The 14346-nt window shown below is 36.8% G+C and overlaps 1 protein-coding gene across 7 annotated transcripts in view; it reads left to right on the forward strand.

The window, feature by feature from the left end:
• KDM6A (lysine demethylase 6A) overlaps nucleotides 1-14346 on the forward strand; it is a 210981-nt gene that overhangs the window by 172299 nt on the left and 24336 nt on the right. For all 7 annotated transcript variants that reach the window (XM_040468962.1, XM_040468963.1, XM_040468965.1 and 4 more), the window contains 6 exons: nucleotides 3557-3686; nucleotides 5112-5217; nucleotides 5844-6049; nucleotides 8497-8561; nucleotides 8640-8714; nucleotides 9240-9388. In XM_040468962.1, coding sequence (XP_040324896.1) covers nucleotides 3557-3686; nucleotides 5112-5217; nucleotides 5844-6049; nucleotides 8497-8561; nucleotides 8640-8714; nucleotides 9240-9388 — 731 coding nt within the window. The remainder of the gene's footprint in view (nucleotides 1-3556; nucleotides 3687-5111; nucleotides 5218-5843; nucleotides 6050-8496; nucleotides 8562-8639; nucleotides 8715-9239; nucleotides 9389-14346) is intronic.

Below are 14346 nucleotides of genomic sequence, written 5' to 3' on the forward strand. Positions count from 1 at the left end.
CCACTCGGCCGTCGGGGCCTCTGTCCTGTTTTCTAGATGCCACTGCCACCACTCTGCCAGAGCAGGGTCTTCCTCGCTCTTCCACTCTCTGTAATCTTAGGACAGTTGCTAGAAAATCGGGCAAAATTTAGAGGTCCAAAACTAGCACGCACGATACGGGACCTAAGGGTGTTGCGGAGGAGTGTTGGCAGAAGCAGTTGCGCGGAGGTGCAAGCTATGAACGGTGTATGGTAGCGGTTACCATAAGTTTTCATTATTAATAAAGTCTTATGCTGTGGGTACCTAGGTGTGATTGTGTTTCTTGTATGTTAAAGACTACAATCTTCTGTCTCAGCTTTCAGGTACATGTGAACGTGTACTTCAGAATTTTTAAGTTCATTCTTACAGTTTTATTTTTAGCTTTTGACTCTTAGAAGGTAATTTTGCTTTTTTACAGAGACTTCATGTTTTATATATGTGCACGTATGTGTGCTTATGTATACCTATGCATACGTAGATAAACTTGGAGGTGGCTAGATAACATCAAAACACTGTAGACCCCTGGGGTTGCTTGGGTTATTTCAGGTCACTATAGGCCTCGGCTTATTCACGAAGAAACCAAAAACGCTCTGATAAATTAGAGATGCAGATCTTTAGAGAAAAGTCGAGATGGCTTGCCGCTTCTGTTCTGTTGGTGGTATCCTGCACTGGGCAGGAATCCAGAATTGAGAAGGGGAAAGTGACTTGGGAGCAAGAGAGCTGATGTCTCTGGTCGAGGAGCTCCATAACCAGAGATAATAAAAGCGTAGATTGGTTTACTCATAGAGCACATCTTCGTTTATCTACCAAATGATATGGGTAAATCTCGAACCAAATTTAAGCCAGGATTTTAAAGAATTGGGCAATGACTCATTGTTTCCTTCTCTACTGGGCTTGGGGAAGGTTTCAAAAAGCGAGAAAAGGGTTTAAAATGGGATAATAATTCTTTCTTCAGTGCCTTTCTCCACTTTGCATTGTTGTATTACAGTTTCGTTGCCCTCGCTTTGAAATATTGTAAACAGTGTTGGATGCTTATATGTTGAGAAGATAAAAACTTTTCCTGTTATGCACAGTTCTGTCCTTGGCGTTAGGACTGAGAAGTGTATTTTCAGTGGAAAAGGCTGATAGTCACTGTATAGACAACCACCTACATCAGTTCCTTCAGGGAAATTCCTATTTGTTTCAGACTTGACCTCAAGAAAGCAGGGAGTCAGTGTTTGCAGTACAGTAAGAAACTGCTAGATACAATTTGATTACATGGTTTATTCTGACTACCCTGTTATTTTCACATGTATAGTTATTTTTAAAAGTGTTGGTTATTTTTAATCTGAGTCTTGTTTGGTCCATCATAGTGTTACAGTGGCCAGAGCCATACATCAAAAGGCGCGCCTACAATACCTTTGCTGCTTTTATGATTTAAAATTATAATTGCACCATTCGATGGTTGACTCAACATCAGCTCCCGTAGTCATGTCTCACCTTTTTCTCTTCTATTTTAAAAATGAAAGCAGCTGCATTTTACATTATTTTACTTTCCCATTTCCCTTTTTTCTTTTGTTACAGAACTGTAGAAATGATGGAGGCAGAATTCTGCTCATCTATCAAACCCCGTTTTCTAGTCTCATCTCTCAATGTCCAGAATGTTGTAGAAGCTTAAATTTTGGTGCCATGTTTAATTAGCATGAGATACTCTTTCCTGGTGCAGTTTTAATTCTTGGTCCAAATCTTCCAGTTCCTTAAAATATTAATCGTGAACTTGACGGTACACCCATCTCCTGCTCTAGGAAACAAATTTTGTGTATTCGGAGTCATATTTTGTTTACATCTCAAGGTGAAACAGTGGCAGATATGCAGTTCAGCATGAAAATTATTTATATGTGTATCATAAGTGGAGGTCTATTTTGCATTGATTTAAAGGTAATACTTGAATTGTTTCTTTACCAGTGTTAACCACCTATTTTCTACTTCCATGGAGTTCAAAATTAGTACTGATTTTATACTTAAATTTAAAAGTTTAAATGTATCGTGGCTATCTTTAAATGTACAGGCCACTCGTGGTTTGATGAGAGATGTTGTGGGTAGACTATTCATTTATTTAACCTTTAACCTGAATTGTTAGTTGAACCTAAAATTTCTTTTAATAATAACTTTTATTAATAACTTTTAATAATAACTTAACAATATTTCACTCAATATATTTTAATAATATATTAAAATAATACTTAATAATTTTTATTAACAATTTTTAATAATAACTATTTCACATACTGCAAAAAAAATCAGTGATTTTAAACTTCAGTCATTATTCCTTTGAAGCCTGCCATGAACCGTTTTGTTTTTACTTGGACTTATAGGTGAGGAAATTCAGAAAGTGACATCTGTAATGCTGTTTAGTGTAACATCTCAAAAGTTTGTAGCAGTGGAATTTCAAGCCTTTGTGTTCATTAAGGCCAACCAAAACAGGCTGATTTGTAAGGTTTTTTCTCTTTGGCAAAAACATAGCAAAATACAGAAAATTAATTTTGTTTCAACCTGTATTCTATAATTTGCAATGAAAAATTGCTAATTCCTTCTTCAATAAGTAAATACTAAGTTTAACTCCCCACCATAATTACAATTTCTGAATTCTTAACTGAAACTTTAATGTTTTAAGGATACTTGCTATTTTACAATGCATTGATAATTTTTGAACTTGTAATAACTGGGTGAAGTTAACCTGGAATGAATTGTAAGCTCAGAATTGCATCTTGCTGATTTTTGAGTTGAGCAGAAACTTTAAGAAATAGGAAAAAAAAATTTTAACACTAAAAGAATTATATTTTGGAAGTGATTCTACCATATTTTAACAATTTATAACTTACCAAATGTGGTACTTTAATTCATTTAAGGAAAAGAAACCCCAGTACTAGTAAGTAATGATTATATAGAGTATCAGAGAATGGATAGCAACTATATGCCTCATTTGGAATCTTGCTGAATTTTAGTAGCCAAGGAGTTACACAGAAAATTCTTTACAGATTTGAGAGGCAAAAAAGAAGAGATCATTTCAGGTTTGCAGATTATCACAAAGATATTCTGGTGATAATTGCTGAGATGAGACATAGGAAGAGAGATAACGTTCTTTTTTTTTTTTTTTTTTTTTAAACTATTATCTAGACCTTTTTGGTCAAGTTATTGTTTTCACATTTAATGGAAAGAATCTGATGGTAGAAGATGGTGGAGAGGAAATTAGAGTTCGCGTTGGTTCTTTAGGTGAAGAACATAAATTGGAAAATTATGAGCAAAATAAGGGATGTCATCAGTAACTCATGTGTTGTAGTATCTTGTCTATTGTTTTTCTTCAATGGAAATACAGGAATCAAGCTAAGTATTTGCTGAAATTAATTACATTGCTCTGAGTGTTTTTTATGATAGATCCAAATCTCATGGATTTGTGCAACTACCCAGTAACTTAATTAGGACTTAATTCAGGAATGTTTTTTTTCTGTTTTCTAAATAAATGTACAGCTGATTTATTCTCCCTTCTTCTTTTTTTAAGGAATCTAGGTAAAAATGGCTTATCTAACAGTAGCATTTTATTGGATAAGTGTCCGCCTCCAAGACCACCATCGTCACCATACCCTCCCTTGCCAAAGGACAAGTTGAATCCACCTACACCTAGTATTTATGTGAGTCTGAATTGACTGACTAGAAATAAATCAAACCAGTGTTTGCATCTACCTGTCTTTCATAAGATCTTGCTTTAAATTAATATGGATGCCCTTTAGGAAACATTAAAATTATTGGCAGTAGCTTGAATATTTTGGGGGGAGAAAAGATATATTCACAAAGACTTCATAATAGCATGTAAAACATACCTTCTGAACTATTCCCACGATTACATTAAAGTAGTGAGAAATACTTCTTCCTGCCCCCCCACCCCCAATTAGGCCAAACCTGCCTAAAAGTGTAATTTAAGCTGGGGTTTAAATCCGTGTTCTACCAGTTGCTTGAACCTTAACATTCATTCTGCTTTATGCAGCTTTAGTTACCTTCAAAAAAGGCATTTGAGAACATAAAATGTGATAATAGGTATGTCATTTTTAAAAAGTTTGATAGATTATTTAAAACCTGATGTTAAGTTTTACTTTAAGGACATTCAGACATCTGATGTAGGAAGTTGATAAAAGTTCAGTCAAAGCAACTCTTCTGTTTCTCCCAAGTAGGTCCTCCTCCCCCATTTCCTTCCATCCTCCCACTTTTACCCCAAATGAAAACAGTTTCAAACTGTAAAGTTTGTGTTGGGGGATTTGGCCCTGTCTTTGCCCTCTAGAGGCAGATGTTAAACCCTGTTAGTTTTTCCTCCAACCCATATTTATTGATCCTTCAGAATGTAAGGGAAGCATGGGGATAGACGTGTAATAAACCTTTCAAACTGAAGTCTGAGAGGGGAAAAAAAAAAAAAAACCACTTCTTTGTGGTTTTCTTTTCTCTTTTTATGATGAAAAAGCCCACATAAAATTTACCATCTTAACCATTTTTAAGTATACAATTCAGTAGCGTTAAGTAATATTCTCATTGTTGGAAAGCACTTCTCCAGAACTTCTTCATTTTGCAAATTTGAAATTCTAAACCCATTACGTAGCAACTCCCTTTTTCCTGGTCTTCTTAGCCCCTGGTAGCCACCACTATATTTCTATACATTGGACTACTTTAGATACCTCACATAAGTAATATCATACACTGTTTTTCTTTTTGTGACTGCCTTAGTTTCACTGAACATAATGTCTTCAAGGTTCATCCACTTTGTAGCATGTGAAAGGATTCTCTTCCTTTTAAAGTCAAAAGATATTTTAAAGCACTTTGATTTTGAAGTTGCAATTTTATTTCTTCCCATGTATTTTCTTCAAGATACAATGGACAAAAGAAATGAATGCGGTCACTATCTAATTATAGTTAGGATCAAAAGACAGTGATAAAATGCTGCAAAATATAAAATAGAAATTACAGGGTACATTATTGAAATTGCAGTAAATAAAAACTATGAATTTGGCCTAGTATTTACATAAAAGGTCTGTTTTCAAGAGATCTAACCATATGTTTTAATTTTACAGTTGGAAAATAAACGTGATGCTTTCTTTCCTCCATTACACCAATTTTGTACAAATCCAAACAACCCTGTTACAGTAATACGTGGCCTTGCCGGAGCTCTAAAGTTGGGTAAGCTTTAAATAAGAAAAAGGAAACTTTTTAAAATTTCTTTTGCTATCTATAACTTGTAAAGCACTGACAGAAACTTATTTCTGTTGATTTTTTCCATTTTCACATTTTCGTTTTACTCTTTTCCTGGGTGTGTGTGTTAGTGTATCAGTTCTTTAATCTATCGTATGAAGATACAGTGATGATGCCAGTTCCTGGTGATTTCCTGGTGCTTTTTGAATTTAGCTTTTATTTTGGTCTGATTACATAATTATAATGGTGATGAAGTTATCTAATGAAATAATTTTTAATATGAAATGTAGATAAAATGTGATGCTACAGATCAGTGCTGTAGTCCCCTTGCTAGTTCCTTGCACCTGAAGAAATCAGATAAGTGAAACCTCGGTGCCTGGCCCCCTGAGTCCGCCTCTGCACAAGGCGGCATGATGATTATTAGGTCCCGGGCTTCATTGTGTGCTCGAGTAAACCTGGCACGAAGCTCAGGGCGTGCAGAGGCCCTGGTTGGTTTTCATGGGAACTGGATGGAATGCTGTCACACGTTTTCCTCTTTTCTTAATAAAAGCACTCTCAATCTATTATTCCAAATGTAATTTTCTTTTATTAACTACATTCATTTATTTATGAAGACCTGGGACTTTTCTCTACCAAAACGTTGGTGGAAGCGAACAATGAGCATATGGTGGAAGTGAGGACACAGTTGTTGCAGCCGGCAGATGAAAACTGGGATCCTACTGGAACGAAGAAAATCTGGCATTGTGAAAGTAATCGATCTCATACTACAATTGCTAAGTATGCACAGTACCAGGCCTCCTCCTTCCAGGAGTCATTGAGGGTAAGTGTTTCGTCCCTGAAGATTATTTTATTTTGAAGAATAGTTTATTTTCATGTTTTATATTATTGTATTTTGAAAGGGCACGTTTCTTTTGTAAGCATCTCATTAGTTTATAGTTCTATAAAATACCTTGTAAGTGCTATCCACTTTGCTCTTAGGAAAGTCTAAGCAAGCCTGTGGGTTGATAAAATAAATGTTGTTACTGTCTAGTGAGAGGTCTCCCTCATCCCTGGGATGTTTCTTTTGAGGGCAAGGTTTTTTAATCTTGGCATTATTAACATTTTGGGTTGGATAATACATTGTTGTGGGGGGCTGTCCTGCGTATTGTAGGATGCTTGGGAGCATCCCTGACCTCTCCCCACTAGATGCCTGTAGCATGCCCTTACCTTCTACCCCAGTTATGACAGTCAAAAATGTCTCCCGACATGCCGGATGTCCCTTGGAGGATAAAATTCCCCCTCATTGAGAACCGCTGATATCAGAGGCTAAAGGGAGTCTCAAGATTGCTTTGTGCTTGCAAAGTTCCTAGTCTTGTGCCTCCCCATTTTTCTCCTCTACCAGGTTAGTATTATCTGATGGATAACTCCTCCAGGAAGCATTAGTGTTATTCTCACCAGTCTTAGTCTGAGAGAGAAACCGGAGGGAGAGGATAAATTATTTCAAAATATATAGAAAATTAAAAAAAAAATTTTTTTTTAATGTTTATTTTTGAGAGAGAGTGTGAGTGAGCAAGGGGCGGAGAGAGCGAGGGAGACACAGAATCTGAAACAGGCTCCAGGCTCTGAGCTGCCAATACAGAGCCCGATGGGGGCTCGGACTTGGGAGCGGAGAGATCATGACCTACGCTGAAGGTGGACGCTTAACCGACTGAGCCACCCAGGCTCAGAAAATTAAAAAACAAAACGGAAAAATAATCAGAGGATTATTATTCAAAGACTCAGGCCTTTCAGCAGTGAACCATTACTAAAATCCTTTAGCGCTACAATGAGGACTTTGTGAATTCTCCCACAAAGTGAAGATAAGATCTCCACAAAAAATGAGTTTATTAAGTGTATTACTTAGACACTTGTCTGTACTAAGTTGTTTTGTACATACCCTACAGCTGAAACCTAACACGTGCCTGGAAGTCTTTAATTTGTAATTCATTACATTTGCTTATCTGTTTAAAATCCTGTCCCGAGTTTCACATTTTCAGTGAAGGCAACATTTGTACCTGTGAATTGTGTATTTGTTTTTCTTTCTCACTGCCATTCTCTGTGTCCTAACAGAGAAATTAATTGTCCATATAAATCTCTAGTTCAGACTTCTGAGATACTTCAGCTATGTGGTAGTATTATGTTCAGAATAGGATAAATAATACGATTCAGAGATCACCAAAGGAAAATTTGGAGGAGTTGAAAAGCAAAGATAATAAGAGGCAGAGTATTTATATGGGGTGGGATCTATAACCAAAGAAAAGATGCCTTTTTTGTGTGCTTTTGAGGCATGGACCATTACCTGTGAAAAATCTGACAAATGTTTAGGAACCATACATTCATTTAAAGGGAGGGAGGCCAAAATGTACCAAGTATTGTCTTTTTTTTTTTTTTTAATGTTTATTTTTGAGAGAGAGAGAGAGACAGACAGACAGAGTGTGAGCAGGGGAGGGGCAGAGAGAGGGGGAGACACAGAATCCAAAGCAGGCTCCAGGCTCTGAGCTGTCAGCACAGAGCCAGAGGTGGGACTCAAACCCACAAGCCGTGAGATCATAACCTGAGCCAAAGTTGGACACTTAACCTACTGAACCAGCCAGGCGTCCCCCCCCTCCCCTCACCAACTTAAATCATAGGGCAGTGTTAAGAGATACCATATCTATGACCCCAAATTGTAAAGAATTGTAATATTTGCATTGAAAAGCACCTGTATTTACGTAGTACTTATTTTCCTTACTAAAGTTGTAAGTGTGTTATCATTCGTCTATAATTCATTTGCAGAAGGAAAGATTTAACCCAGGGAGAACTTCTTCCATTTGTCCGTTATCAAATCAAGAGCGTCTTACCCTTCACCCTTATATACACATAGCTACACACATGCACGCACACCTCTGCTAGTTTAGGAAATTTATCATCAAGATGGATACTTCTTAGGCTTCTCTAAAAAAAATTCTCTCCTCTCAAAAATGGGGCAAGAATGAGAATCTATAGTTTTTTCCCGTATAGAAGAATATTATTAAGAAAGAACTCTTAACATAACTTTGTGGCTGAGGAGGTTGGATACCATGCTGGTGAGTGTTGACTTTTCCTGGGTTTTATTTAATGTGTGGTCTTCGAAGAAATTTTCATGTGAAAGAGGCCTATAGAAATTTAGCTTCCAAACCATCATCTAGATGTGAACTTTTCAGTTGTATGATGGGAAAGGATAGCTGGTTGTAGAATACTAAGCTAGAATGTGTTGTGCTTAATCTATAGGAAGAAAATGAGAAAAGAAGTCACCATAAAGACCACTCAGACAGTGAATCTACATCTTCAGATAAGTAAGTCATTTGTACTGTCCACTTAGTATTTCTGTTTAAAAGGCATGCCTCTAATATTGTCTCTCTCTTTTTTTTAAGTTCTGGTAGGAGGAGGAAAGGACCCTTTAAAACCATAAAGTTTGGGACCAACATTGACCTGTCTGATGACAAAAAGTAAGTACTAGTATTTTTGTGAACTGATGCAAAGAGGTATCCTCTGCAAGACACAGAATTGCCTACAGTTTTCTCTTCCGTTCCTTGTCATCTTTCTAAGTTGATACACAAGTTTTAGATAAACTATTTTTGCTAGGTTTGGCAGTTAAGTTATTTTCTTCAACTTAAAACTCTTGTACAGATTTTCATCAGGACCCTGATTCTATGCTAATTACACAGTCATAAAGTTGTATTTTATGATTAATAGTATATAATCATTTTATAGAATAGAATTATACAACAATTACAAAAATAAGTCAGTTTTTTTTTTCTTGCATTTACTCGGTAATTTTTATGCTGCTTTTCATCAGTATGGTTTCTTTGGAAAAATTGGAAAATTAAGCATTTGAGTGTTTCCTGTGCAAAAGGACAGTATTTCTAGATTTCATTGTTTTTCTGATTGCGACACAAAGTTTTTGAAGAAATGGCTAACGTCCACAAATACTTGTAGCAGAGTTTCACTCTTGATCTGTTATTTTATTGCAGGTGGAAGTTGCAGCTACATGAGCTGACTAAACTTCCTGCCTTTGTGCGTGTCGTATCAGCAGGAAATCTTCTAAGCCACGTTGGTCATACCATACTGGGCATGAACACAGTTCAACTATACATGAAAGTTCCAGGAAGCAGAACACCAGGTAACATTTATGAACTAACGTATCTCCCACATTGAAGAAACAGAATTAGCCAAAATACAAAACATGCAAAAGAGAAGGAGATTCTTTTCATTTACAGTGAATGAAACTGGAAGGATTACCCCTGTTGTTAAAGTTTGACTTTTATTAGATTTTTTCCCCTTTGTTTTATCATTTTTTATTACAATCGTCCCAAAACAATAGCAGTTTCATCTGGAAAGGGGTCTTTGGAGCACTCCTAGGCAAGTCCCTGTGGCTTAGAGACTGTTAATGATCCTGTCTACTGCAGAGTGATGATGGGATACCGTTTTTTCTAAACTTTTTTTTTTTTTTGCCATGATCACACTAAGAAATACATTTTATATTATGACTGTGCACATACGTGTATACAAGAACAGCTTCATAAAATAATACATATCCTAGTCTGTTCCATTCTGTTTCATTTACATAAAGTATAAGTTGTAATTCTCTAATTGGGTTGCAGCACACAGCTCACACAAAACATTTGATGTGAAGACATTACTAGACTCCCCCTGGTGTCCGGTCTGGACTTTCCATTAACTAGGCTTGTCACTTTTGGCAAGTCACATTTCCTTCTGTGGGTCTTTTCCCTCATTTGTTAAATGCATTACATTGGCTTTAAACTTAAAATTCTGTCCGACAGTAATAATACCATCTTCTTTGTGCTCCCTTGGATTGACATAAGATTTCAGATTGATGTTTAAAATATGTAACAATTCCGGCAGATACTGGCGATAACAAGTTCACCTATATACCAATGCCTATGGGCTGCGTATCACCATCAGGCGTTTCTTTTTGGTACTCAAAGCAGCCATGGTTTGAAAACCAGATTGCTTTCTCCTTTGTCATCTGCTTATTCAATTGTAGCTAAAAAATTGTTTCAAAATAGGCCTATGCTAGCTTCTTAGTAGTGGTTCTGAGTTCTGACTGCTCATTAGAATCTCCTGGTGTAAGGTAAGCTTTTATAAAAATTTTTTTTTTGTTTAATGTTTATTTATTTTGAGAGAGAGCTAGAGAGCGTGAGCAGACGAGGGACAGAGAGAGACACAGAATCCAAAGCAGGCTCCAGGCTCTGAGCTGTCGGCACAGAGCCCAGTGCAGAGCTTGAACTCAGGAACCGTGAGATCATGACCTGAGCTGAAGTTGGACGCTTAACCGACTGAACCACCCAGGCCCCCTTCCCAGTGTAAAAATAATTGATTAACCTCTGAAGTTTGGGATCCAACAATCAGTATTAAAAAAAAAAAAAGTTTCCCATAGGATTCTACTGTACAGCCAGGATTAGAACTACTAGGTTGTAATAGTTGTTTTCCTCAGGCCATTGGAAGCCCAGTTCTGTGATATTTTATTCATAATTGGGTAAAGTTGGAACAGCTGTGGAATAAATGGCAAAGACCTATATGCTCCCCATTTTGTCATTTAGACACTGGGCAAGTTATTTGAACTCTCTAGAGTTTGTTTTTCTTATGTATGTAGTTATTGGATTGGGTTAAGATTCATTTCAGTGGAAATTTTCCAAATTATTTTATACAAATAACCTCAACTCAAAAAGAACACAGTTTTTCATTACAAATCAAGGGGGAAAGCAAACTTGATCACTTCTTTGTCACTTGTGTCTGAACTGTTTTGAGTTTTTTGTTGGTTTCTATATTATAAGGCATTAGTTTTTCGGAAGTGTGACAATATAGTGCAAATCATATGTCATTTAAAATTTTATAGTCATACCAATGTAAAACAAAATAGATGAAAATAATTTTAACCTGGTATATCCAGATATCATTTCAACATGTAGTCAGTGTAGAAGTTCCTGGGATTTTTCATGTTTTTTTTCATATTAAGTCTTTGAAATCCAGTGTGTAGTTTACAGTTTTTGCACATCTCAGTTTATATTAACCACATTTAGGTGGTTACTGTATTAGCTCGGTCTTAGAAGAAATGTATAGTTTCATTAGCTCAGTTCAATTTTTAAAAAATTATTCTAGGGGCGCCTGAGTGATTTGTCTGGTAAGCATCTGACTTGGGCTCAGGTCATGATCTCATGGTTCATGAGTTCGAGCCCCATATTGGGCTCGGGCTCTCCTGTCAGTACAGAGCCTGCTTCAGATCCTCTGTCCCCCTCTTTCTCTGCCCCTCCCTGGCTCGCTAGCTCACTCGCTTGCTCTCTCTCTCTCTTTTTCTCAAAAATGAATAAACGTTAAAAAAAAAATAAAAAATTATTCTGATACTTTATGGGGCAGACACTTTGTTCCTGGAGTTACATAGATAAATATAAGTGTTCCCTGCTTCGGTGGACTTTATGATCAGTCACGTATGTTCTAAACTATAGAGATGCTCTCAGGCTTGCCCCCAAAAGATTTTGAGTCTGACGGTGGGATCTCAGCATCTCTAATTATAATTAGTGCTAAATTTTATTTTGGAGTCCATACCATGGACAATTCCAGCCACCTGCCCACGGCAAGAGAATGTTTATAGGTATTAAGACTACCATCTCCACATTGTGCTATATAATATATATGTGAAAGAGTGTGGTGAGAGCACCTACAGTTTTCTTCATTGAGGTGAAAATCACACGGCCAAACTAATCCTTTTAAAGTATGCAGTTCAGTTGCAGCTGGCGTATTGTCTATTTACTGTGCTGTGTAGCCATCACCTCTGTGTAGTTCCAAGACAGTGTCATCTGCCCAAAAGGAAACCTCGTACCCATTAAGCATTCACTTCCCATTCCCTGCTTCCCTCCGCCCCTGGCAACCTCTAGTCTACTTTCTGTCCCTATGGAATTACCTGTTCTGGATGTTTTAACGGAGTCAAATAGCATGTTCCCTTTTGTGGCTGGCTTCTTTCACTTCGCGTGGTCTTGAGGTTCATCTGCATCGTATTAATGGACCAGTCCTCCTTATGTCCGAATATTCCATTGTATGGTTATAGGACGTTCCGCTTATCTGTTCATCGGTTGAGGGACATCTGGGTTGGTTCCACTTTATAGCTGTTGTGAATAGTGTTTCTATGAACATTCATGTACAAGCGTTTGTCAGAATCCCTGTCTCTTCCCGTTCTTTTGGTTATATACCTAGGATTTAAATTGCTGGGTCATAAGGTGATTCTACATTTACTTTTTGAAGAATTACCAAACTGCTTTCCACAGTAACTGCACCATTTTACATTCATGCCAACAATGTGTGAGAGTGCCAGTTTTTCCATTTCCTAACCAACACTGATTATTCTCCATTTTTTTTCTTATTATGCCCGACCCAATGGATGTGAAGTGGTTTTTCACTGTGGTTTTGATTTTTATGTGCTTGCTGTCCATTTGTATTATCTGCTTTGAAAAAATGTCCACTCAAGTCTTTTGCCCATTTTTTAATTCAGTCATTTATCCTTGTGTTGTTAAGTATAGTAGGAGCTTATATTCTGAATATTAATCCCTTATCAGGCATATGATTTGCATATATTTCCTCCCATCCTGTGAGTTGTTGGTTCGTTCTCTTGATAGTGTTCTTTGATGCACAGAAGGTTTTAATTTTGATGACGTTCAGCTTATCCATTTTTTGTTTGGTTCCTTGTGCTTTTGGTGTTCTATGTAAAAAACCACGGCTGAACCCAAGGTCGTAAAGTTTTAACCCCTGTTTTTTTTCTTAGATTTTTATAATTCCAGCTCTTATATTTAGATGTTTGATCCATATGAAGTTAATTTGTGTATATGGTATGGACTCTAAGGGTCCAAATTACACAGCTATCCCGTTGTTCCAGCACATTTGTTGGAAAGACTATTCTTTCCTCTGTAGAATGGTCTTATTAAGACCCTTGTTGAGAATCAGTTGACCACATATGTATGCATTTCTTTCTGGAATCTTGATGCTCTTCCGTTGATTTCTATCTCTGTCTTTATGCCAATATCACACTGATTTGATTATTGTAGCTTTGAGGTATGTTTCAAAATCGGAAAGTGTGCATCTTCCAACTTAGGCGGTTAGCTTTACTGTAGATCTTTATCTCTTCATCATAGGGCTGTGAATTACTGTGTAGTGTTGTTTCAACTCAGCCTGAAAATTCAGCCTCTTCTGAATTTTCTTCATAAATTTTCTTCTATGGTAGATTGGCTAGTGACAAACTCCTTCTGCTTGTATTTATCTGAGAATGTCTTGGTTTCTCCTTCATTTTTGAGGAATAGTTTTGTCAGATACGAAATTCCTGGTTCATGTTTCTTCTTTCAGTCAGCAGTTTAAATGTGTTACCTCATGGCTTTCTGGCCTCCATGGTTTCTGATACGAAATCAGCTGTTAATTTTATTGATAATCCCATGTATGTGACAAACCACTTCTTTTTTCCTGCTTTCAAAATTCTCTTTGGGTTTCTGTAGTTTGTAATGTGTCTTTGTGTGGATCTCTTTTGAGTTTTTTCTACTTCGGGGTTTCTTTAGCATCTTTGATGTATAGTTGCATGTCTTCTGTCAAATTTGGGACGTTTTTGACCATTTTTTATATATTCTTACTGTCCTTTTCTTCTGGGACTCCCACAGTGCCTATGTTAGTGTATTTGATGGTCTCAGGCTCCGTTAATTTTTCTTCATTCTATTTTCTTTCTTCTCAAAATGGTTGGCTTCATTTGATATTTCCACAAGTTTGCTGATTCTTTATTTAACCTGCTCAAATGTGCTGTTTGAAACCCACTAGTGAATTTTTAATTTTGGTTGTACTTTGTAGCTTCAAAATTTTATCGTAATTTCTGTCTCCTTGTTAATAACCTCAATTTGTTAAGTAAGACATTATTCTCCTTGTTTCCTGTGGTTCTTGTTCATGGTTTCTTAGAGCTCTTTAAGTGTATTTAAGACAGTTGATTTAAAGTGTTTGGCTAGTAAATCCAATGTCCATGCTTTTTCAGGAATAAATTTGTTAATTTCTTCTTCTGGGGGGGGGGGGGGGGGGGGGGGGGGGGGGGGGGGG

This window comes from Herpailurus yagouaroundi, unplaced genomic scaffold (assembly GCF_014898765.1).
Source record: "Herpailurus yagouaroundi ecotype Mexico unplaced genomic scaffold, PumYag 67793, whole genome shotgun sequence".
NCBI lineage: Eukaryota > Metazoa > Chordata > Mammalia > Carnivora > Felidae > Herpailurus > Herpailurus yagouaroundi.